Source organism: Aquarana catesbeiana, linkage group LG07, assembly GCF_042186555.1.
Source record: "Aquarana catesbeiana isolate 2022-GZ linkage group LG07, ASM4218655v1, whole genome shotgun sequence".
Taxonomy (NCBI): domain Eukaryota; kingdom Metazoa; phylum Chordata; class Amphibia; order Anura; family Ranidae; genus Aquarana; species Aquarana catesbeiana.
In genome coordinates, this window is record NC_133330.1 from 201,893,647 (window position 1) to 201,919,540 (window position 25,894).

The 25,894-nt window shown below is 41.7% G+C and overlaps 1 protein-coding gene across 9 annotated transcripts in view; it reads right to left on the minus strand.

Moving 5' to 3' along the window:
• NTNG1 (netrin G1) overlaps positions 1 to 25,894 on the minus strand; it is a 527,102-nt gene that overhangs the window by 217,529 nt on the left and 283,679 nt on the right. For all 9 annotated transcript variants that reach the window (XM_073592992.1, XM_073592993.1, XM_073592995.1 and 6 more), the window contains exon 3: positions 19,127 to 19,767. In XM_073592992.1, coding sequence (XP_073449093.1) covers positions 19,127 to 19,767 — 641 coding nt within the window. The remainder of the gene's footprint in view (positions 1 to 19,126; positions 19,768 to 25,894) is intronic.

Sequence of the window (25,894 nt, forward strand, 5' to 3'; positions counted from 1 at the left end):
TGTGTGCATTGATGTGTCTCTGAACTTAAACAAAAATGCTGCAAGTGCAATGAAAAATGTATGGCATATGCACACAGAAATGAAGAAACAGTGTTTGCAGAAATACAGACCCGGAGGTTACAACGTTGTGAAAGGTATTGCAAATTTCATGATAAACGAGTCACAGTTGGCTGACACTAGATAACACTGATCCACATATTGCTAAATTCTCACTTTGGGTCAATGATCCTCGCAGTCCTTGTTGGACAGTTTTCAATGGAGTTATACTTTTATTGTTTTTCCAGACTATGACCTAATCTTACCTTTGTCATTCTCTTCATCTTCTACATATCACAAAGTCACTATTGTTCACAGCATGCATTTACTTGTAATTACTGCAATTTCCAGGCATCCAGCATGAAAACATCCAACATAACATGTCATTATCTGTGTCACCTAACTCATACATTTTCATTTACAGCTGTTTTTCACTCATTATTTTTGCCTTATCCCAAGACATGATTTTTTTGCCTTTTTTGTCAAATGATTAGGCTCAGATCGCCTGAATAATAAAAAATACACATACATTTGTTTTAGGTGTTAAAACAGTATTAAACCCAAAAACAACCATTTATTATATTGCTGCTTACCAATTGTTAGATATGGTGGCTGTATTAGTTTTCTTTTTCAGGCTTTCTTTCTTATATATTCATCTGTAGATCCAGTCAGTAAAAGCTTGTACACATGATCCGAAAATTGGACGACAGATCGTCCGACTTTTTTTCTCGTACTAGTCGCAAGCAGTAATTGAATAGGTTACTAAAGTCACAAAAATTCTCGTACGACAGAAAAAAAAATTGGAAGTGATGTAATGTGTTGTAGTGTAATTGTATTGTATTTTCAGACGGCATCTGTACTGACTAAATGAAAATTGTACGACCTGGTATTGTACGAGGAAAATTTTCGTGCTTGTCCGATCGAATAATATCAGATGAACTGTCGTGATCAGCTCTCGAAAGCTCTGTACTAACGATCCGATTATTGTACGATCGCGTTGAAAGCGGTATTTTTCGTCCGATTTTCGGATCGTTTGTACGGGCCATTAGTCGGTTTTAAAAAAAAAAGAACGTTCTCTCTTGCAGATGTATCAGTTACACGGATAGGACAAACCACTCAGCTCTGGCAGGGGTGCTTGTAAAGATTAGCTTAATTTATTTATGTAAAATTTTTATCGCAAAAGGAACACAACCATTTGCTGTAACTGCTTATGAAATGTTAGCTGGAGTTTGGCTGGTTATACATGGATTGAAATTTGGGCGGATCAATTGACTTGGGTACAACCAGCATGCCCAATTTTTGGCATGCGATTATTGCTGGTGGCTATAGCTGCTGGTAATCATTGTGCTCTGGCGCCCGTGAAGGCTTCCAGAAGAACACAATTGCCCTGAATTCCCCCATCAACACTGAAAGACCCGTGGTGGAAGGAATGAAAATCAAATCATCTATGGGCTGCTAACACTACCCCCCCCCCACCTCCAGATTAACAATGCTGCTGTCCAAATGTGCCCCCTGTGCTCCTTCATCCAGAGTGGGGCTCTTTAATACAGGAGGTGTGTTACTGTCTGTATCACCAGATGAAAACAGAGGGAAAAAAAGCCTAACAAAGAAAACGAATGAAGCCACTACAGGCAACACAAGGGTTGGTAAGCTGAAATATATTACTTTTTTGTTTTGAATTTAAATCTGCTTTAAATTTAGTTAGTATTGCAAGAACATGACCTTTTTTTTTGGTTTTTGGATAAAATAAGTAAGGCCCCTTTCACACTGGTGCGGGGGGGGCGGCGTCGGCCGTAAAGCGCCGCTATTATTAGCGGCGCTTTACCTTCGTTTTAGCGGCGGTATGCGGCCACTGGAGGGGTGGTTTTACACCCCGCTAGTGGCCGAGAAAGGGTTAAAAACCACCGCAAAGCGTCTCTGCAGAGGTGCTTTGCCGGCGGTATAGCCGCGCTGCCCCATTGATACACCGCTCCTTCACCGCTCCAAAGATGCTGCTAGCAGGACTTTTTTTCCTGTCCTGCTAGCGCACCGCTCCAGTGTGAAAGCCCTCGGGTTTTCGCACTGGAGACACAGCAGCGGCTGTTTCGGGTCGGTTTGCAGACACTATTTTTAGCCCAATAGCGCCTGCAAACCGCCCCGGTGTGAAAGGGGTCTAAGGGGTAGGACCCCTGCAGATTTTATTGCTATACATGTCTTTTTGCCTAACTGGGACAGGAGGTAAGGGGTAATCTCTCCAAAAGAGAAAACATCTGAAACAAACAAAAAAAACGATTTAAAGCTGAATTCCAGCCCAACAGCCAAATACTCAAAATACATATACACTGAGCAAAATTATAAACGCAACACTTTTGCATTGGCCCCTATTTATCATGAGCTGAACTCAAAGATCTACGACTTTTTCTTTGTACACAAAAGGCCTATTTCTCTCAAATATTGTTCACAAATCTGTCTAAATCTGTGTTAGTGAGCACTTCTCCTTTGCCGAGATAATCCATTCACCTCACAGGTGTGGCATATCAAGATGCTGATTAGACAGCATGATTATTACACAGGTTTGCCTTAGGCTGGCCACAATAAAAGGCGACTCTAAAATGTGCAGTTTTATCACACAGCACAATGCCACAGATGTCGCAAGTTTTGAGGGAGCGTGCAATTGGCATGCTGACTGCAGGAATGTCCACCAGAGCAGTTGCCCTTGAATTGAATGTTCATTTCTCTACCACAAGCTGTTCCCAAAGGCGTTTCAGAGAATTTGACAGTACATCCAACCAGCCTCACAACCGCAGACCGTGTGTAACCACACCAGCATCTTCACCTCCAAGATCTTCTGAGACCAGCCACCCAGACAGCTGCTGCAACAATTGGTTTGCATAACCAAAGAATTTCTGCACAAACTGTCAGAAACCGTCTCAGTAAAACTCACCTGCATGCTCGTCGTTCTCATTGGGGTCTCGACCTGACTGCAGTTCGTCGTCGTAACCAACTTGACTGGGCAAATGCTCACATTCTATGGGATCTGGCACTTTGGAGAGGTGTTCTCTTCACTGATGAATCCCGATTTTCACTGTACAGGGCAGATGGCAGACAGCGTGTATGGCGTCATGTGGGTGAGCGGTTTGCTAATGTCAACGTTGTGGATCGAGTGGCCTATGGTGGCAGTGGGGTTATGGTATGGGCAGGCATATGCTATGGACAATGAACACAGGTGCATTTTATTGACGGCATTTTGAATGCACAGAGATACCATGATGAGATCCTGAGGCCCATCGTTGTGCCATTCATCCACGACCATCACCTCATGTTGCAGCATGATAATGCACCCCATGTTGCAATAATCTGTACACAATTCCTGGAAGCTGAAAACATCCCAGTTCTTACATGGCCAGTATACTCACCGGACATGTCACCCATTGAGCATGTTTGGGATGCTATGAATCAGCTTATACGACAGCAGTTCCAGTTCCTGCCTATATCCAGCAACTTCGCACAGCCATTGAAGAGGAATGGCCCAACATTCCACAGGTCACAACCAACAACCTGATTAACTCTATACGAAGGAGATGTGCGTGATGCAAATGGTGGTCACACCAGATACTGACTGTTTTTTCAGACCCCCTGGACCCACCCAATACAGTAAAACTACACATTTTAGAGAGGCCGGTTGGATGTACTGCCAAATTCTCTGAAATGCCTTTGGAGACGGCTTATGGTAGAGAAATTAACATTCGATTCAAGGGCAACAGCTCTAGTAGACATTTCTGCAATCAGCGTGCCAATTGCACGCTCCCTCAAAACTTGTGACATCTGTGGCAATGTGCTGTGTGATAAAACTGCACATTTTCGAGTGCCCTTTTATTGTGGCCAGCCTAAGGCAAACCTGTGCAATAATCATGCTGTCTAATCAGCATCTTGATATGCCATACCTGTGAGGTGGATGGATTATCTCGACAAAGAAGTGCTCACTAACACAGATTTAGACAGATTTGTGAACAATATTTGAGAGAAATAGGCCTTTTGTGTACATAGAAAAAGTCGTAGATCTTTGAGTTCAGCTCATGATAAGTAGGGGCAAACACAAATGTGTTGCTTTTTTAATTTTGTTCAGTGTATGAGAGCTTTTTAACCTGCCAAAGGATTTGTATTTCTGTCCACCCAGTCTTGAGATTTACATATCTCTGTCACACAGCATAGCCATGTCTGGCAGGGCAGGAGACCGGAATTATGTCTGCTGTAGTTAAGAAACACTTACAGGTCTTGACCCTTCCCAAGCCTTTGATTGTATAATGGTTGGGCCAAAAGACTGATGCACCACACTAAAGTGTTGAATTAAAAAAAGGAGGTTTTATTCCTAACATGTGGTGAACTTAATAGCCTTACTTTGAAATAAAACCTCCTTTTTGGGTTCTAACATTTCGTCGTGGCACTCGGTGTGGCACTCCATTCTTGATTCAAACATTATATTTTCATTCCAAGGTTTTCTGTAGGAAGCAGCCCATATATCATCCAAATGCCCCAGTGGGATAGTACTAGTGTAGCACCCTCTAGCTAGTGTAGATGTTAGAGTGAGTTTTTGTAGAACAGGTAAATGTAATCAAATCTGTGGGGCTGGGAGTGGCTTAGAGTAGGCTGGTGACTCACAGAAAGCATCATCTTTTGGTGGAACTGTTTGGCTCTTTGTGTTGTTTCTCCCTTTCCCAGCCTGTACTTTGCTGTTCACGCACAATAAGAAAGTGATACCAAGTCATATTAAGGCACTTGCATTGTTTGCATTTAAAAAATATATATAATTACAAAATATAAAAGTTACAGCTTCTAACCTTTACCTAAAAAATGGGAGGAAGTATAGTTGAATTTTAAGAATGCTTAGGGTAATTTTTTTTTTTTGGCGGTCATCCTGATCATCTAGGTTCTTGGGTCACTGATCCAAAACAAACATGCAAATCAGAAGTTCTAAACCTCTACTTTAAACCTGTTTCAGGATAGTAACTCAGCAAATCTGGAGGAAGAGACAGCAGGGAAACTTCGAGAAACTGGTCAACAGTGGCAGCTCTCATGTTTCCTTTTATACAGGTTTCCTACAAAATCACATTTCATTAGTTACTCTTTTACATTTTTTTGCTAGCCCCATCAGCTATTTTTGTAGCTACCTTTCAGAACATTGCTAGCCCTATATGTATATACTCGGGAATCTTTCCGTATTAGATATCTACCCTTTTTTCCCCATGAACTGATGTTAATACATCAGCATAGCACTCTATTTTTCCCAATTATCTTACCTTTCCCTCAGTATTTCTTGTTCCTTAATTGTACTACTTTACCAATTTTAACCAATTTTATAGAGAACTGAAGTTATATGCAAATCCTAATATTTTCAACAGAAGATAAGTTTGGGATTGTTGTTACAGGCCTACCAAGTGTCCTTATTAGTTAACGAGCCAAGCTATCACTTTACAAGAGCAATAGAGAGGCTTTGTAGATGGGAGGGATAGGATCAAGGTAAACATGTACCGCAAAAGCCAAGATTTTCATGCAACTTCTGTTGCCTAAATGGATCCATTGAAAATTCTGACATGCAGTTTTCACTGTATGTAATCTGCGCTTATCTATTTTGTCATAATTTGCACAGACTATATGTGTTTGTATTATACACTTTCGGTGCAGCCTTAAAGCAGGATCATTTTAGAAACCTTTTGCAGGCTCCAACGAACCTTTTTTTGTTCCCCAGCACCATAGCTGCAGCATGGACTGCTATTGGTATTCCCTTGCCCCTCCTCCACTGTACCCCCTTTCTCTGTGCGCATCCCACCAAACCATTTCCGTAAAGATAGCCAAATGAACTAACTTGATGCATTACATATGTTACCACATGAAGCCATGATCAGTATAGTAAGGTTTCTATTTCATTAACATTACCTATAGGCATTGTTTATATTCTACCTTATTATTTAATACGCCATTTCCTATTTATGCAATTAACCCATATCCATTTCACTACTCTTTTATATATTGCTAAGTAATGCCCTTATTTTTCCAGAGTGTGCTTCATCTGTCTGGCACTGCAAGGGCTAATTTTGATAGCTCATATACTTTAATGGGCTGTTGGCGGCTTGCGGTATCATAGCAGCTAATCCTTGTTATCTGTCCAGTCCCCCGTTGCAAAAAAGACTCTCCAGAACTTAATCCCACACTGATGGGAAAGACAGCATTTTTAGTGTTCGGTATGAAACATTTTGTTCAGGTCCTGAAACCATTCACAGAACATACCTAGATAAGCTGTTAATCCTAGCTTGGCAGGAACATACACACTGGAGACATAAGGATTCACTTCTTGGTTTTATACACTTACCTGTCCAGGAGGTTGTGAGGAAAAAAAGCAAAATCCAAACAAACAAAACGTCTTCTGGATAAATAATAAAAAATACTATAAAGGCATATTATTGTATTGCTAAAAATGAAGACACATTTTGTGAGTGCCGAGAACATGGAGTAAGATTTGTTGTACTATTGTGTGTGGATATTTCACTTAGATTTTTTTTAAACAATATACCAATGAAATACACTATGCTCAATGCTGCGGTGTGGTTAGGGGCTCATTAGTGAACTCTGATATACTGGTGACAGCAAACCCAAGGTTTCCAATTCCAGACTGCATTTATTTTGAATCCCAGAGAAAGAGTCTTAAACAGTAAGGGCCCATTTACACTGTTCTGTTGTGTACGGGTACTTTCACAGTGGGGCGGGTGGGCGTCAGCGGTAAAGTGGCGCTATTTTTAGCGCCGCTTTACCGTCATTTTAGCGGCACTATTCGGCCGCTAGCGGGGTGGTTTTAACCCCCACCAGGTAGCCAAAAAGGGTTAAAACCTCACACAAAGCGCTGCTGCAGCAGCGGATTGCCGGCGCTGCCCCATTGATTTCATTGGGCAGGGGAGCTTTAGGAGCGGTGTATACACTGCTTTTACAGCGCTGCAAAGATGCTGCTTGCAGGACTTTTTTTACCGTCCTGCAAGCGCACCTCTCCAGTGTGAAAGCACTCGGGCTTTCACACTGGAGTGACAGGAAAGGCTCTTTACAGGTGCTATGTTTAGCGCTGTAGCGCCTGTAAAGCGCCTCAGTGTGAAAGTAGCCTTAATGTGGTCATTACCACAATGCATGGCAACGCTTGTTATATGTGTTAGTAAGTTGCAGTGCCATTCATTCTGAATGCCACCCCAGGTGCACCACAGTGAAAGGTAACATACTACCGTGCACTGTGGAATGCTACGTTGTTCAAAATAGTATGTGCACATTTTCTGGTATGTTTTAATACATTAGGCAGCTTATTTAAAAGAGAAGTTTTTTTTTTTTTATTAGATTCATACTTACCTCGGTGGATGGAGCATAAGACCAATGCTGCAGCTGTCCCCCGCCGTCTCTGCACTGAGAACCAGCTGAGAATGCCATCAGTCAAGGCAGCTGGCAGATCCAGACTTGGAAGTTGGGATGACGGGCTGCCTCGACTTACGGCAGTGACGTCAGCGGAGAGTGGACTTCAGACCGCTCTCTGCTAAATACGGGTCACAGGAGTGCAAAACGAATTTCACTCCTGTGACCCAGAGGAGAAGCCCAGCCAAACAAGCTCAGATGGACTTCTCTTTTAAACAAATAAGCTGAATTATTGCAATGCATGGTAATTTGTAACCTAATGTGCATTAATGCACATTTCGGTGTGCACGGCAATTGCACTGCAAAGATGTAAATGGACCCTTAAATTGGTTCTAAAGGCAGGACATTTTTTACTTTAAGACTACGTTCACACTGAAAGAGTTTTTCAGGCATTTTAGCGCTAAAAATAGCGCCTGTAAAGCGCCTGAAAACCACCTCCCATGCCACCCCTGTGTGAAAGCCTGAGTGCTTTCACACTGGGGCGGTGCGCTTGTGGGACGTTACAAAAAAGTACTGCAAGCAGCATCTTTGGGGCGGTTTTGGAGCACTGTATACAGCGCTCTTAAACCGTCCCTGCCCATTGGAATGCATTGGCAGCGCTTCCGAAGCGCCTGAAAAGCATTTAACCACTTCAGCTCCAGAAGGATTTACCCCCTTCCTGACCAGAGCACTTTTTACAATTTGGCACTGCGTCGCTTTAACTGCTAATTGCGCGGTCATGCAATGCTGTAACCAAACGAAATTTGCGTCCTTTTCTTCCCACAAATAGAGCTTTCTTTTGATGGTATTTGATCACCTCTGCCATTTTTATTTTTTGCGCTATACACGGAAAAAGACCGAAAATTTTGAAAAAAAATGATATTTTCTACTTTTTGTTCTAAAAAAAATCCAATAAACTCAATTTTAGTCATACATTTAGGCCAAAATGTATTCGGCCACATGTCTTTGGTAAAAAAAATGTCAATAAGTGTATATTTATTGGTTTGCGCAAAAGTTATAGCGTCTACAAACTAGGGTACATTTTCTGGAATTTACACAGCCTTTAATTTATGACTGCCTATGTCATTTCTTGAGGTGCTAAATTGGCAGGGCAGTACAAAACCCCCACAAATGACCCCATTTTGGAAAGTAGACACCCCAAGGAAATTGCTGAGAGGCATGTTGAGCCCATTGAATATTCATTTTTTTTGTCCCAAGTGATTGAATAATGACAAAAAAAAAATTACAAAAAGTTGTCACTAAATGATATATTGCTCACACAGGCCATGGGCATATGTGGAATTGCACCCCAAAATACATTTAGCTGCTTCTCCTGAGTATGGGGATACCACATGTGTGGGACTTTTTGGGAGCCTAGCCGCCTACGGGGCCCCGAAAACCAATCACTGCCTTCAGGATTTCTAAGGGCGTACATTTTTGATTTTACTCCTCACTACCTATCACAGTTTTGAAGGCCATAAAATGCCCAGATGGCATAAACCCCCCCAAATGACCCCATTTTGGAAAGTAAACACCCCAAGCTATTTGCTTTGAGGCATGTTGAGTCCATGGAATGTTTTATATTTTGACACAAGTTACGGGAAAGTGACAATTTTTTTTTTTTTTTTGCACAAAGTTGTCACTAAATGATATATTGCTCACACAGGCCATGGGCCTATGTGGAATTGCACCCCAAAATACATTTAGCTACTTCTCCTGAGTATGGGGATACCACATGTGTGGGACTTTTTGGGAGCCTAGCTGCGTACGGTTCCCCGAAAACCAATCACCGCCTTCAGGATTTCTAAGGGTGTAAATTTTTGATTTCACTCTTCACTGCCTATCACAGTTTCGGAGGCCATGGAATGCCCAGGTGGCACAAAACCCCCCCAAATGACCCCATTTTGGAAAGTAGACACCCCAAGCTATTTGCTGAGAGGCATGGTGAGTATTTTGCAGCTCTCATTTGTTTTTGAAAATAAAGAAAGGCAAGAAAAAAATTTTTTTTTTTCTTTTTTCAATTTTCAAAACTTTGTGACAAAAAGTGAGGTCTGCAAAATACTCACTATACCTCTCAGCAAATAGCTTGGGATGTCTACTTTCCAAAATGGGGTCATTTGGGTTTTTTTTTGCCACCTGGGCATTCCATGGCCTCCAAAACTGTGATAGGCAGTGAAGAGTGAAATCAAAAATTTACGGCCTTAGAAAGCCTGAAGGCGGTGCCTGGTTTTCGGGGTGCCGTACGCGGCTAGGCTCCCAAAAAGTCTCACACATGTGGTATCCCCGTACTCAGGAGAAGCAACAGAATGTATTTTGGGGTGTAATTTCACATATTCCCATGGCATGTTTGAGCAATATATCATTTAGTGACAACTTTGTGCAAAAAAAAAAAAATTGTCTCTTTCCCGCAACTTGTGTCACAATATAAAATATTCCATGGACTCGACATGACTCTCAGCAAATAGCTTGGGGTGTCTACTTTCCAAAATGGGGTCATTTGGGGGGGGTTTGAACTGTCCTGGCATTTTATGCACAACATTTAGAAGCTTATGTCACACATCACCCACTCTTCTAACCACTTGAAGACAAAGCCCTTTCTGACACTTTTTGATTACATGAAAAAATTTTTTTTTTTGCAAGAAAATTACTTTGAACCCCCACACATTATATATATTTTTTTAAAGCAAATGCCCTACAGATTAAAATGTTGGGTGTTTCATTTTTTTTTTTCACACAGTATTTGCGCAGCGATTTTTCAAACGCATTTTTTGGGGAAAAAACACACTTTTTAAAATTTTAATGCACTAAAACACACTATATTGCCCAAATGTTTGATGAAATAAAAAAGATGATCTTAGGCCGAGTACATGGATACCAAACATGACATGCTTTAAAATTGCGCACAAACGTGCAGTGGCGACAAACTAAATACATTTTAAAAGCCTTTAAAAGCCTTTACAGGTTACCACTTTAGATTTACAGAGGAGGTCTACTGCTAAAATTACTGCCCTCGATCTGACCTTCGCGGTGATACCTCACATGCATGGTGCAATTGCTGTTTACATTTGACGCCAGATCGACGCTTGCGTTCGCCTTAGCGCGAGAGCAGGGGGGACAGGGGTGCTTTTTTTTTTTTTTTTTTTTTTTTTTTTTTTCTTTATCATTTTTTTGCTTTTTTATCTTATTTTTAAACTGTTCCTTTCATTTTTTTTTTTTAATCATTTTTATTGTTATCTCAGGGAATGTAAATATCCCCTATCATAGCAATAGGTAGTGACAGGTACTCTTTTTTGAAAAAATTGGGGTCTATTAGACCCTAGATTTCTCCTCTGCCCTCAAGGCATCTGACCACACCAAGATCGGTGTGATAAAATGCTTTCCCAATTTCCCAATGGCGCTGTTTACATCCGGCGAAATCTAACTCATAAAATGCTTGTAGCTTCCGGTTTCTTAGGCCATAGAGATGTTTGGAGCCACTCTTGTCTCTGATCAGCTCTATGGTCAGCTGGCTGAATCACCGGCTGCATTCTCAGGTTCCCTGTTGAGACAGGAGAGCCAGAGAAAAACACGGAAGACGGTGGGGGGGGGCATTCCTCCCACTGCTTGTAAAAGCAACCTGGAGGCTAACTAGCCGTTAGGATTGCTTTTACATGAAAACCGACCGCTGGTTGAAAAGAATGATACCAAGATGGTACCTAAACCTGCAGGCATCATTCTGGTATAACCATTCAAAGTCGTGAAATGCGTACCTGAAGACAAAAAAATGGTTAACAATAAAGCACAGTAAACGGTAAAGTATAAAAAATTGCATACCTGAAAAACAAACTTGATAAAACATAATAACAATAAAATATTGCAGAATAGAATACAGTAAAAAAGAGCAGAACAATAGAGAGAATAGAGAGAGAGAATAGAGAGAGAGAACAATAAAACGACAACTATTTTTTTTTTATTTTATATTTTTGTATGTGTTTTTTTACACTTTTTTTTGTAACTGTAACTTTTATAACTGTAACCGGTTCCAGGTTTGGGTCTCTCAAAATGCAATGGCATCTTGGGAGACCCTGTGAAAGTGCGCCTAGTCTGTGCAATGCTGTACCCTACGCTAATACTCAACTAGTGAATGGTAGCGTTCAAAACATTCACCAATGCAAAGACCAGGATTGTCAGGACAGGAGGGACAATAATAGCGGGTGTCACGCCTATATCCACGCTTGCTGCAGACACGACATTTTTTTGGGGGGATTCGTTGGGTAGGGGTACTCGGGAGGACATAAAGAAAATGCCTCTCATGCAGCCGACTGCATTTGGTTGGGGATGTGAATGGGGGAAGTACGGGCGCTGCAGAAGTGGTGGGTTCCCAATTAGGATTGGCGAATGCAGCAGGAAGGGCATTATGGGCACGACGGGCCTGTGTTTGTCTTTTTGGTGGCAGCGGGACACTACTTGTGCTTGCCACCTCACCAGCTTGAACTGTACTTATGGGACTCGCCACGTCACCAAGTGTTACTGCAGTGCTGGTTTGACTATGACCGGGGTGTACTAGGCCGCTGGTGCTTGCCAGTTCACCAAAACGCTACCAAAAAAAGTGTTAGCGATCGCAGGGATCAGGCCTGACTCTGCAAATGCTGCAGTTATGCGTTTAGTGTTTTGTAAGTGACAGTGATCGATCGATACTGCACTTGAGTGGGCTGGGCTGGGCCGGGCGGAGGGGCAAAACGCAGGTGCTAGCAGGTATCTGGGCTGATCCCACTAACACTGCGTTTGTGGGAACCCTAAACTGCTGGGGACGCTAGTATAGATCTGATCGGATCAGATATTGATCCGATCAGATACTATACCACTAAGGGAGATGTACGGTGCGTGCGTGGGTGTTAGCGGTACTGGCGCTAACCTGACGCTGCCTGGGGCTGGTGCTTGCCAGTTCACCAAAAAGCTACCAAAAAAACTGTTAGCGATCGCAGGGATCAGGCCTGACTCTGCAAACGCTGCAGTTATGCGTTTAGTGTTTTGTAAGTGACAGTGATCGATCGATACTGCACTTGGGTGGGCTGGGCTGGGCCGGGCGGAGGGGCAAAACGCAGGTGCTAGCAGGTATCTGGGCTGATCCCGCTAACACTGCGTTTTTGGGAACCCTAAACTGCTGGGGACACTAGTATAGATCTGATCGGATCAGATATTGATCCGTACAGATACTATACCACTAAGGGAGGCGTATGCTGTGTGCGTGGGTGTTAGCGGTACTGGCGCTAACCTGACACTGCCTGGGGCTGGCGCTTGCCAGTTCACCAAAACACTACCAAGAAAACTGTTAGCGATCGCAGGGATCAGGCCTGACTCTGCGAACGCTGCAGTTATGCGTTTAGTGTTTTGTAAGTGACAGTGATCGATCGATACTGCACTTGGGTGGGCTGAGCCGGGCCGGGCGGAGGGGAAAAACGCAGGTGCTAGCAGGTATCTGGGCTGATCCCGCTAACACTGCGTTTTTGGGAACCCTAAACTGCTGGGGACGCTAGTATAGATCTGATCGGATCAAATATTGATGCGATCAGATACTATACCACTAAGGGAGGCGTATGCTGCGTGCGTGGGTGTTAGCGGTACTGGCGCTAATCTGACGCTGCCTGGGGCGACGCATATCACCGCTGGGCGATCAGGGGGCTAAACCTTTATTCGGTAATAAACGGCGGGTGCCCTGACACTATAAAAAATAAACGAACTAACCAGCGTCAACCGTAACACTTATACGGTGATCAGTGGTGAAAGGGTTAACTAGGGGGCAATCAAGGGGTTAAAACATTTATTAGATAGTATATGGGGGTCCCTGTCACTATAAAACGCTGACGGCAAACCTAAATATTTACGTCCCTAACTAGCGTCACCAGCGACACTAATACAGCGATCAGAAAATTGATCGCTTAGCGACACTGGTGACGGGGGGTGATCAAGGGGTTAAAACTTTATTTGGGGGGGTTAGGGGGGTACCCTAGACCTACAGGGGGCTAACACTCACTGCCCTACCACTTCTAACTGTCACAAACTGACACCATGCAGTAATCAGAAAAAAAAAAAAAAAATACTGCTTGGTGTCAGTTTGACAGGGAGGGGGGAGGGGTGATTGGGGGGGGGGATCGGGGGGCGATCGGGGGGGGATCGGGGGTGTAAAGTATGCCTGGCATGTTCTACTGTGTGTGTGTATGTGTTGTGCACTCACATGTCTTCTCTCCTCTGTGCCGGAACGGAAACTGCCGAGCCGAGGAGAGATGACATCACATCCTCTGCCTGTGTGAAACTACACACAGGCAGGGGAGGATTCCGATTGGCTGGGAGCGATCGCGAGGGGGGGGGCCACGATCGGATGGCCTCCCCCTCGCCTCTCAACACTCCCAGAGAAATGCCGACCGCCGCTGGCACTGGGGGAGGGTCTAACCGGACCCCCCGCCCGCGGGAGGCAGATCACGTATGGGTACGTGATTCTGCCTGCCCGTGCCATTCTGCCGACGTATATCGGCGTTAGGCGGTCGGCAAGTGGTTAAGAAGCGCCGCAACACAGGCGGTTTTAACCCTTTCTTTGGCTGCTAGTGGGGGTTAAGAATGCCATGATAGCAGCCGAAAAGCGGCACTAAAACGAGCTGCGCTTTACCGCTGACGCAGCGCGGCCCCAGTGTGGAAGTAGCCCAACGCATTCCCTGCATTTAGATAAAAAATGTCCCACTTACACGAGTCCTAACTTGATCCAGCACTGTGCCTGAGTTGAGCAGCATTGCTCTCTCTTCCTCACCTCACAGGACTAAGTGAGACATGTGGAAGCCATTGGCTCCTGCTGCTATAAGTCAAATCCTCTAAGAGGGGAATAGGGGGCAGGGTTAAGTCCTGTTGTGTGTATCTATAAACGCACACGGTCTGATTCGGGGGTGAGCCTGCAGGTGTACCCCCATAGAAAGTGGCTTCTATGAGTAAAGGAAGAGCCTAGAACACCTGCAGGGGACCCCAGAAGAGGAGATTCAGGGCATCTCTGTGGAATAACATTGCACAGAGCAAGTAAGTATAACATGTTTATTTTTTTTTGGAAAAAAATAATGTAGGCTTTGAAATCACTTTAAACTCATTCTCAATGATGCATGTTTTCTGAGAAACAGTACAAACTGAAAGTTGGATTTTTTGTATTTCTATAAGATGCAGGCTACTCACTACTCTGTCTTGTAAAACAGAACTAAAGTCACTATACTTACCTTCCTAACAGTCAGAAGTTCTTGTGGGGTCCCTCGCCAGCACCAGCATCTTCTCCCCATGTGCTGGTCTTTAGGTATCTTCATTTGCTGGCGCAGGATGATGTAACTCCTGACAGGGACCCATGGTGGTGATGTAATCTTACATGCCGCAGAAGACTGCAAGTGGTCAGGTACTGCATGTCTCTTCTACAATAAATAGCCTGTCTGCTTGCTTTCACAAGTTTTTGTAAAACAAGAAAATGCTTTAAAAGAGAAGTATGTTTTTTTATGGGCTATTCATACTTATCTAAGTGGATGCAGCATCAGACCATGCTGCATCTGTCCTCCGCCGCCTCATCACTAAGAACTGAGCCACCCAACATTGCCGATGGCTCAGTTCTCTCACCTCCCCAAGCAGAGAGATGCTGCCTATTAGTCAGCATCTCTCCTGCTCTGCTCCTCCATGCTCATTGGAGCGCTGAGCTGTGGAGGGGGGGAGCGGCTGTCTCAGCGGCTCGCTGAGAGGCTGAGACTGCCATTAGTCCAGGCAACTGGCATATCCAGACTTCCTAAGTTAGGATGACACGCTGCCTGGACTGATTCCAGTGATTCCAGTGCAGGAGGCATGTATATCCTTATAGATAACCACTATGGCAGTAGTTTAGAAAGGACGAGAGTGGGTTTACATCCACTTTAAAGTAGATGTAAACTCTAGATGAATGACATTTAGTTTGCTCTATGTATCATAAACAATCACTTTTTAAATAAAATACTTGTTTTCACTATTTTTTCATCCATGATTGCATCTTAGTGCTGCAGGTCACTTGCAACCTCCTGCTCTCCGGCAATGGCTACATGACTTTTCTCAGGACAGGTTTCGTGATGGTGACAGCAGCGGACCATGCCTGTTTAATATGTGGCGAAACAGTCACATGTAGCTTCTATTGGAAGCTCATGTGACAGAATGACAACATTCCCCAAGTGCCCTAACAGCTTTCATGGTAGCATCACCAGGTACTAGTTTTTTCTTAAAAAGTTGCAGATTTGAAAATATTGAAAATGACATTAAAGTGGTTCTAAAGTCTTAAGTTTTGTTTTTTTTTACTTGCCGACCAGGCTTTTTCTGGCACTTTTTGTTTACAAGTTTAACAAAATTACTTATAGCCCACAAACATTATCCACATTTTTTAAGCAGAGGCCATATGGAATAAAAACATACATATAGTATGTACATACAGTTGCAAACATAATTTTTTGGGAAAAAATACACTTTAATGAATTAAAAAAAAAAAAATGTTAACCACAATAAAAGATGATGTTACACTGAGTAAATAGATAACTAACATGTCGTGCTTTAAAATTGCACACGCTTGTGGAATGGAGACAAACTACGGTACTTAAAAATCTCCATAGGCAACACTTTAAATGCCTTTACAGATTACCGGTGGGATGGGGGGCGTTTCAAATTTTTTTTTTTTTTACTATTATTTATTTTACTTTTTATTTTTACACTGTCCCTTTAATTTTTATTTATTTTTTTATCACTTTTATTCCTATTACAAGGAATGTAAACATTCCTTGTAATAGAAATAAGGATGACAGGTCTTCATTATTGAGAGATCTGGGGTCAAAAAGATCAGCCTGGACCAGAAGTGACCTAGTTTCGGTCCTCCAAGGCCATAGAGCATTAATTCTTTGATCGCCTATGGGAGCAGCCTTCCTCATCGTTTCCCAGACAAACCGGCGGAAACGGTAAGCCCAAGAAACACTGGTGAGTTGGGGGGGTACTCAGATGGCAGCAGGAGCCAGGAGCGCCAGCGGGAGACCCCAGAAGAGGAAGATAGGGGCTGCTCTGTGCAAAACCACAGTAGTAAGTGAAAGTAACACGTTTGTTACAGTATAAAAAATAAAAAACAAAGGTTTAAAATCACTTTGACATGTTAAAGTCAATATACACTAAGATTTTACTTAATTAAGTTTACATCAATTTTAGTAGCAGTAGTTGTAGTTAAAAAAAACTTTCCAATACATGTCACTGTTGTGAACACTTTGTGACACTAGCAGATCCTATTTGTTCTCCTCTTGCTTTCTTAAAATCTTGTTCATCAGAGGAGAGAACTCGAGAGGCTGATCATTTTTGTGGAGGAATCGATCTTCAGTTGCTTACCTTCCCGCCGGATGAGCAGCTGATTGATGGTCCAAGGGGAATAAAGACTAGAGTGGTGCAGTAGCCGCGTAACAAGTAACTTTTATTAAAATACCAACCTATTTTGAGAAGTTCAACTTCTTTTCCTTAGTGTGAAACATTACATAAATACAGATAATCCATATCTATCTATTTATAACTAAATTAATCTGCACAGTGTTTGCACATATCTTTTTTTCCCCTTAAAATTAATCTCCTATAATGCCATGTAATACACACCTATTGTGACAACATTAAAGTAGATAAAAGCCCTAACTGGATTACATTAAGTTTGCTAAAGCACCGTGCACCATAAATAACTGTGTTTTATTTATTTATTTAATTTTTTTTTTAATAAAATAAAAAATAAATAAATACATAAAAATATTTTTCCCTTTTTTCAACCTTTTTGCATTTTGGTGTGGCTAATGTCTGCTCTTTATGTCAATTACAGGCCACATGTTCTTACTTCAGCATTCTCTGGACCAGCTTCATGATTTTGAATGGACCATGCCTGAGCAATGTGTGTTGGTATGGCCACTTGTAGTCCCCGCCATGGGTGCATGTGACAGGGTGACAATATAAGAGCACAGCTGTGAGACAGTTGTCAGTCAAAGCAAGATGTGTGTGAACAAATGGGAGGATCTTCAGGTGTGAGTTTATTTAAAGCTGAAAATGTAAAAAGATTAAAAACATCCACTGAAGTTCCATTACCATGTTATAGCTTTCAATAGATTTTAGTGGTCAGGTTTTAAGATGTATAATATATAATATAGTTATAATATAACTATAGGCAAAACCTTTTTTAAGCTTTGAGTGGAGAGGGATTAGAAAACCTATTAGTTTTTTATTGCTGTCTGTGCCACCGTTGGGGAGATTTAGCCTCTCTGCTTGTCCTGGTTACCATTATTATTGAAAGTGAAAGTAAAAGAAAATCACAAATTTGGGGTTTTCCCCAGAAAAGTACGAGAGGAGAAATCTTCAAATGGGGGCACTAGTTCTGATGACCTGGGTGGCCCCCAGGGGATTCCCTTAATTTTCAGGGATTTCCTCTCACTTCCTGTTTTGTCCAATAGACAGGAAGTGAATGTAAATCTCACCAATGGGACATGAATGACAAAAAAAAAAACCTGATAGAAATTATAACCCTCTCTTACTCTATCGAAAATAAAAAAAAGTCTTGCCTATAGTTCTACTGCCTTTATCCAGCTGTTGGGGCACTATTCCTCCCACTAATACAAGACACTATTCTGCCACCTGACACCAACAATGGGGTACCATTTCTCCAACTCCTCCCTATGATACCAATGATGGGGCACTATTACTCCACCCTAATACCAAATGTGGTGATGTTTACTCTTGTAGAAAGAAATATACAGAAGAGCAGACCACTACATCTGCTAGTGTGAGCAGTGAAAAATAACAATCCAAGGAGGGACTAGGGGTGTGGGGAGGATGTTGTGAGTCAATCCATCTTGCTTTGTAAAAAGGTAAACTAATTTTTCAATTATCATTATGTTGTTGGTCTGGGAATACATTGTTTCCCTCAATAGAAAAATAATAACAGGTGAGTAGTTTGAATTCGACTTGTTGAGGACACTGGTGCAGGATAGATTTGAGTGGATAGCCCTTTCCCTGTGATGCATTCATAAAAACACTGCATGTAGCTGCTTTGGAGTGGGCTATTGTCCTCAACTCACATATCACAGGCAATCAGGATGATCTTTCAATTCTAACCACTTCAGCAGTGGCACACATACTTAATGTTATACACTACATATCTAATTGCTTATGCGATAAAAGTCTTAAACTAACTTAATTAAAGTGCAGCGTCAGCTGTTAATTTTAACCAGGCGTGATTTGGGCCATTTCTGTTCAGTATAATTCTTCAGATACTTAAACTGTTAACAGCACGGGAAGGAGGTAAATAGCTTTCCACAGCATTGTACATATAACATCTACCACAGAGTACATAATTGCCAATTTTCTTAAGCACTAAGGTCATGTATTCCATTAATTTTAATTGCCTTTAAAATTAAGAAACACATTCCAGGAGAACCTGGTAGTTCCTGTTGCTGGGTAAAAAAAAGTTGGCAAACACGCTACCTACAGATGGTAAGTCAAATGTTTCTTAGTCTTGCTGGAAATAAAATTATAAAAGATAATATTTTACTCAGCAGTTTAAAAGTTGCTTGATATAATAACTTTGTAGAACCTAGGTTTTTATACCAGTAACTAGTATCATAAAGAAATCACAAATCTACTACGTTTATTTTAAAGTATATGTTCCTACCTTCCATGGATCTTGATATCAGATATCGCATAGAAATATCTCTCCAGATTTCTTTCATCAACAAAAGTGGCTCCTGTAGCAGGTTTAAGAAGCCTAATCCTTAAATCTGTCACCGTGAAGAAATCTCGCAGGTTTTTGGTGGTGTCCAGTTGGCTGTAGAGTGATGCCATGTTATGCAACCGTGGTCCAGCAAATATTGCAAAACGATCTTTAATCTCAAAAGATATGGTTTTGGTATGTGTTGCATAACCAGTGGAATACTCCTCTGTACATATTATGTCTAGGACGGTACTTGAAGTCAAGTCTTTCACGGATTTGGGCTCCATCCTAAATGCATCCAGACAATCAGCAGCATAAAATTGGTAGGGCTGCCACGTTAAGCCGTAGTCCAGAGATTTTTCCAAGATCATTTTCTCAGGTCGGCCAGACTCAAAGGTAATGGCAATGTTTTGGGTGAGTTCTATGGTCTTGCCCCAGGACAATGTAACATTGATCTGTAGAGGAGCAGGATAGTTCTTCCAAGTCACAGATTGCCAAAAGGTGCTGGGGTTTCTTCCCTCAGAATCAAACATAAGTTCAGGAGGGTGTGCTAGTTCCTTTGTGCTGGCATCACATTCATTGTTGCACATGTATGGATTACCCTGAAAATACCAAAACCAAAAGGTGTTAGCCTCTAACAAGATGCAGGACTGTAACAGAGGATTTTGAAATGGCAAATAGATAAAAACAATTATCATAAAGACTAATATTACCATATTAAACGATTATTGATATTAAACTTGTAAAACACTTTTAATATGTATATATCATTACTTTCATTGATAAGCATGAAGAACATTTTGGCCATTTCAATGAGTATAATGTCAAGCGTCATTCAAGTATTTCTCCTAGCAGAAGATGATGGTGCACTTTGTGCTAGCAGTGTTTAGTCTGTTTATGCTTTATTATCCCCATGTTAGGTAGCAATGGTCAGTTCAATAACAAAGCTGAAAATCAGTTTGGATTATTACCTAAAAACTAAATATATTTATTTTTATTATAATTTGAAAATATTACGCAGGTGTTTTACCAAGCCAGGTAATTTCTGGAAAGTGAATGAAAAAAAATGTAGTGGTATAACTACTTTAGTAACTAATGGGCTACAATCTTGAACCAAAGAGGCTAGTTTGGGCCCTCAGAGTGATACAAAAGCAATTCTGGGGCTACTATTTAGTATCCCTTTGCTTGACATGGCTTCAAATGATCCCAGCTGTAAGTGGAAACCACATAAAGCTTCTCTTACCTATGCACAGGAATAGGTAGAGTCTTCAAGTATGTTAACGTGTATGTCAAGCCAAAACCTTTTTTTTTTTCTAGTCACAGGTAGCGTATGGAAGAAATAAAACATCTATGTTTTTTTGCTATCCTGGATTTAAGAAATTTACCCTCGCTTCTTGTCCCAATGAAAATAGTTTCACCACATAGAAAGTGGGGGAGAATTTATAACAGGGACACAACACAGGCATAAATAAACATTTTTAAAGAAAAAACAGTGTTCAACCAATGAACCTCAAGATTATAGGTCATATTGCAAGAACAATGTACAATTATGCAGAGTAAACAATAACACACCAATGGTTCGGAACCAAGGCGGACCCTTTCTCAAGGTGGCAGAAAGAAAGACGTGATATAAACCAGAAGCATTTACAGGCTCTCCTCACTTAATGACCAGGTCTTTAAACAAATTTGTCATTAAACGAGCAGCCACAAGTAATCAATATTTTAAGCATTCTTAACTACTGTACTGTATTGTAAAAAAAAGGTCTAAACACAAAACTCCAGCTCAATAACATTGTTTTAATTAGCATAAGTACAGAACGCAAACTAAAATTCTGTACTGTACTGTACAATACAATGATGTATAGCGGGTCGTTAGGGTGGGGAGAGCTGGTCATAAGTCTGAGTGGTCGTTAAACAGGTAAGTCGTTAAACGAGGATTATCTGTATACACTAGTTATTACAGGGAATCCATCTCACCTTTGCAAACACAACCTCCAGAGCCCCAAACCCTACAGCATGGCTAGCGAGATCATGAAAAACCATAATACAGTCATACAAATTCCATAATAAAGAGCATACTGTTCCAACAGAACCCTGTGTGCTGGATCAAACAGGCAAAGGGTAGATAAGACATCATTGATGAGTGGATAAATCCAATAGGACTCTTTTTGTAACAGTAACTTGATTTGGTCACCTCCATGGACCAAATGTGGCACATGATCTACCACCGTACTCCTAGGACTGTGGGTTTGGCAGTGTGCCTGTACAAAATGTATAGGTACAGGCTTGTCAGGATTTATTGGCTTCCGCAGTTGGTGGCTCTCAAGGGCCACCCTGATCTCACTGCAATGTTTCTGAAAGTGACATTTAAATCGACCGATAGTTTTTCCCACATATACAAGGGAACAGGGACATAATAAAGTGTAAATGCAATAAACAGTATTACAGTTATTTTTCCTGTATAGCATATCTATGTCCAGAGTGTGGGTGAAAAAAGAAAGAACCACATATAAGAGCACTACAGATGTTACATTTGCAACACCTGTAGCAGCCCTTCCTCTCAGAATTTTTACATGCACTTTTTTTTTATTTATCAACTGTATCAGCATGCACCAATATATCCCTTAAATTGCTGCTTCTTCAGTAAGTGTGCAATGTTTCACCTCATTACATACATCCTGATCATGCTTCAGACTTTAAGATTGTCTATTTACAATTTTTCTAACACTGTCAGAAAGAAAATGATGAAACTGTGTAAATGGAATTCTATTACAATTTTGATCCCCAGGAACCCGTGTATTCATTTTCTGAACTGCAATCGAGTTTCCTCATTGAAAAAATTGTTGCTACTTTTTATAAGTCTGAGAATAGTGATCATTCTATTCACTGTAGATATGAGAAACTCTCATAAACGGTGATACTGAGGGATTTGTGATCATATGTCTGGGTGGGCACTTGTAAATTGCATAAAGGTGTTCCTATCTAGAACAGTGAACTGTTGAACAGTGATAGATACAGTGGGGATGGAAAGTATTCAGACCCCCTTAAATTTTTCACTCTTTGTTATGTTGCAGCCATTTGCTAAAATCATTTAAGTTCATTTTTTTCCTCATTAATGTACACACAGCACCCCATATTGACAGAAAAACACAGAATTGTTGACATTTTTGCAGATTTATTAAAAAGAAAAACTGAAATATCACATGGTCCTAAGTATTCAGACCCTTTGCTCAGTATTTAGTAGAAGCACCCTTTTGATCTAATACAGCCATGAGTCTTTTTTGGGAAAGACGCAACAAGTTTTTCACACTTGGATTTGGGGATCCTCTGCCATTCCTCCTTGCAGATCCTCTCCAGTTCTGTCAGGTTGGATGGCAAACTTTGGTGGACAGCCATTTTTAGGTCTCTCCAGAGATGCTCAATTGGGTTTAAGTCAGGGCTCTGGCTGGGCCATTCAAGAACAGTCACGGAGTTGTTGTGAAGCCACTCCTTCATTATTTTAGCTGTGTGCTTAGGGTCATTGTCTTGTTGGAAGGTAAACCTTCGGCCCAGTCTGAGGTCCTGAGCACTCTGGAGAAGGTTTTCGTCCAGGATATCCCCGTACTTGGCTGCATTCATCTTTCCCTCGATTGCAACCAGTCATCCTGTCCCTGCAGCTGAAAAACACCCCCACAGCATGATGCTGCCACCACCATGATTCACTTTTGGGACTGTATTGGACAGGTGATGAGCAGTACATGGTTTTCTCCACACATACCGCTTAGAATTAAGGCCAAAAAGTTCTATCTTGGTCTCATCAGACCAGAGAATTTTATTTCTCACCATCTTGGAGTCCTTCAGGTGTTTTTTAGCAAACTCCATGTGGGCTTTCATGTGTCTTGCACTGAGGAGAGGCTTCTGTCGGGCCACTCTGCCATAAAGCCCCGACAGGTGGAGGGCTGCAGTGATGGTTGACTTGCTACAACTTTCTCCCATCTCCCGACTGCATCTCTGGAGCTCAGCCAAATTGATCTTTGGGTTCTTCTTTACCGCTCTCACCAAGGCTCTTCTCCCCCGATAGCTCAGTTTGGCCGGAAGGCCAGCTCTAGGAAGGGTTCTGGTCGTCCCAAACGTCTTCCATTTAAGGATTATGGAGGCCAATGTGCTCTTAGGAACCTTAAGTGCAGCAGAATATTTTTTGTAACCTTGGCCAGATCTGTGCTTTGCCACAATTCTGTCCCTGAGCTCTTCAGGCAGTTCCTTTGACCTCATGATCCTCATTTGCACTGACATGCACTGTGAGCTGTAAGTTCTTATATAGACAGGTGTGTGGCTGTCCTAATTAAGTCCAATCAGTATAATCAAACACAACTGGACTCAAATGAAGTGTGTAGAACCATCTCAAGGATGATCAGAAGAAATGGACAGCACCTGAGTTGAATATGAGTGTCTCTGAAAAGGGTCTGAATACTTAGGACCATGTGATATTTCAGTTTTTCTTTTTTAATAAATCTGCAAAAATGTCAACAATTCTGTGTTTTTCTGTCAATATGGGGTGCTGTGTGTACATTAATGAGAAAACAAATGAACTTAAATTATGTTAGCAAATGGCTGCAATATAACAAAGAGCGAAAAATTTAAGGGGGTCTGAATACTTTCCGTCCCCACTGTATATCAAGGAATGATATCTGTGACTGAGAAACCTCAGAGTAAGGCTTCATGTACACGGGACATTTTTACAACCTCTCCTGAATGATTTAACTTGGCAGGTAGTAGTAACCCACGTTTAAAATGTCCGCGTTTTAAATGCCGCGTTTAGCGGCGTTTTGCTGTGTTTGCGTTTAGAAGTGTTTTTTTTTTCAAAATAGCCAAAAATTAAAAACGCCTTTAAACGAATCGTTTAGCAGTGCTTGAAACGCCTCTAAACTCAGCTTCTGAACCCATTTTTTTGCATTCCAAAAAAAGCCTCTAAACTCAACTGCCTAGAAACTACTATAAACGGCCCTGTGTACATGTACTGATAAGATAACATAGGGGAGAGTTCAGGAGCAGTTGAAAAAAAATGCCCAACTGCTCCTAAATGTCTGTTTACCAGCAGCAGTGTACATGAGGTCTTAAACACAATGGAAGGAAAAATAGGGTTCAGATACTGGAGAAAGTTTTCAAATTCTTGTATTTGCCATTTCCAGATAAGAAATCTGACAGGGGTTCTAGCTATCCCCTACTCTATCAAGGAAAAGCATATTATTTCTTTGTTGCTATGAAGAGTACCCCTTACTTCCTGTCTGCTAAAACGTTAGTAGGACATCAGGAAGTAAGGGTAAAACTCCCTAAGGGACCCACTAATAGCATAAAAGTATAAAGTAAAAGAAAAAAGTATGTCTGGACGTACAATTTAAAATGATTGTAAAGGATCGTTTTTTGTTTTTTTTTAAATAACAAACATGTCATACTTGCCTCCACTGTACAGCTTGTTTTGCACAGAATGGCCTTGAACATCCTCTTCTGGGGTCCCCCGGCGGCTCTCGCAGCTCGTCCCCGCATCAGATAACCCCCTAGGAGAAGCGCTCTCCCGAGGGGGTTACCTTGCGGGTGCGCTCCCGAATCCAGCATACTCGTCCACAGACACCATTGCCGGACTCGGCCCCACCCCCCGGCGCCTGCGTCATTGGATTTGATTGACAGCAGCGGGAGCCAATGGCTGCACTGCTATCAATCTATTCAATCAAGAGCTGGGACCCCGTGGAGAGAGGGACAGCGCGTTCCCGCTGAGGAGATAAAGAGGCTCAGGTAAGTAAAATGGGGGGCTGGGGGGCCGGTGACTGCCAGGTGTTTTTTTCACCCTAATACATATGATGCATTAAGGTGAAAAAAACATGAGGGTTTACAACCCCTTTAAGCAATGAAGCTTATGCAAATGCAGTGTGATAAGATCCTGTCCAAACAGCATCTTCTGTACATCTGGACCCAGCACTTAAAGTGGAACTTCACTCTCTCAATCAACTTTGACTATTTTTAATCCTTATGCTGCTAACTTTAGTAAATAGACAAGAAAGTATATCATATTTACTTGTTTTGAACTTTTTTTTTACATTTCTACTGTTACTTCCTGTTTGTTTGCCTAAGCAAATGATGCCATACATCCTTTCTAGATTGTAAGCTCTAATGAGCAGGGCCCTCTGATCCTTCCTGTATTGAGTTGTATTGTAACTGTACTGTCACCCCCCTTTATAAATCCTGTATAATAATAATAATAATACATCCCAGGAGTCTTCAGGAGGGAAGGAAGGGTTTTCTTATCTAAGCACGCACCCTCCTGCCCGCATGCCTAAGCTAAGGGCAGGCGGATACCTGGAATTATATGCTACATAAATCATCTGCCCTTATGCAAGATGGCCATGGCCAGAAATTCCAGGGGGGGTGTTTTTTTAGGGTGATTTCTCAGCAAAATAAAGCATGGAGACAATGATGGATTGGTTTGTTATAAATATTAAAGTGTAATTAAATAGCGTTTTTGCTTTGTAGTGCTCAGATACAGTGTAGTTCCACTTTAAGTAAGTGTTTTTTTTTTCTTGTATGGGAGACTCTGAATAGTGACAGTAGTTGTTTGACTCCACACTGGCCAATTTCTTTTACTTTTATTGACCTTCATCCCAGTTATGTAATCTGTGCTCAGATCTTAAACAGGCTGGCCCATATTTAATGAGGAATTCCTTTTTCTAGAATATATAAGATGATGACCCAGCAATC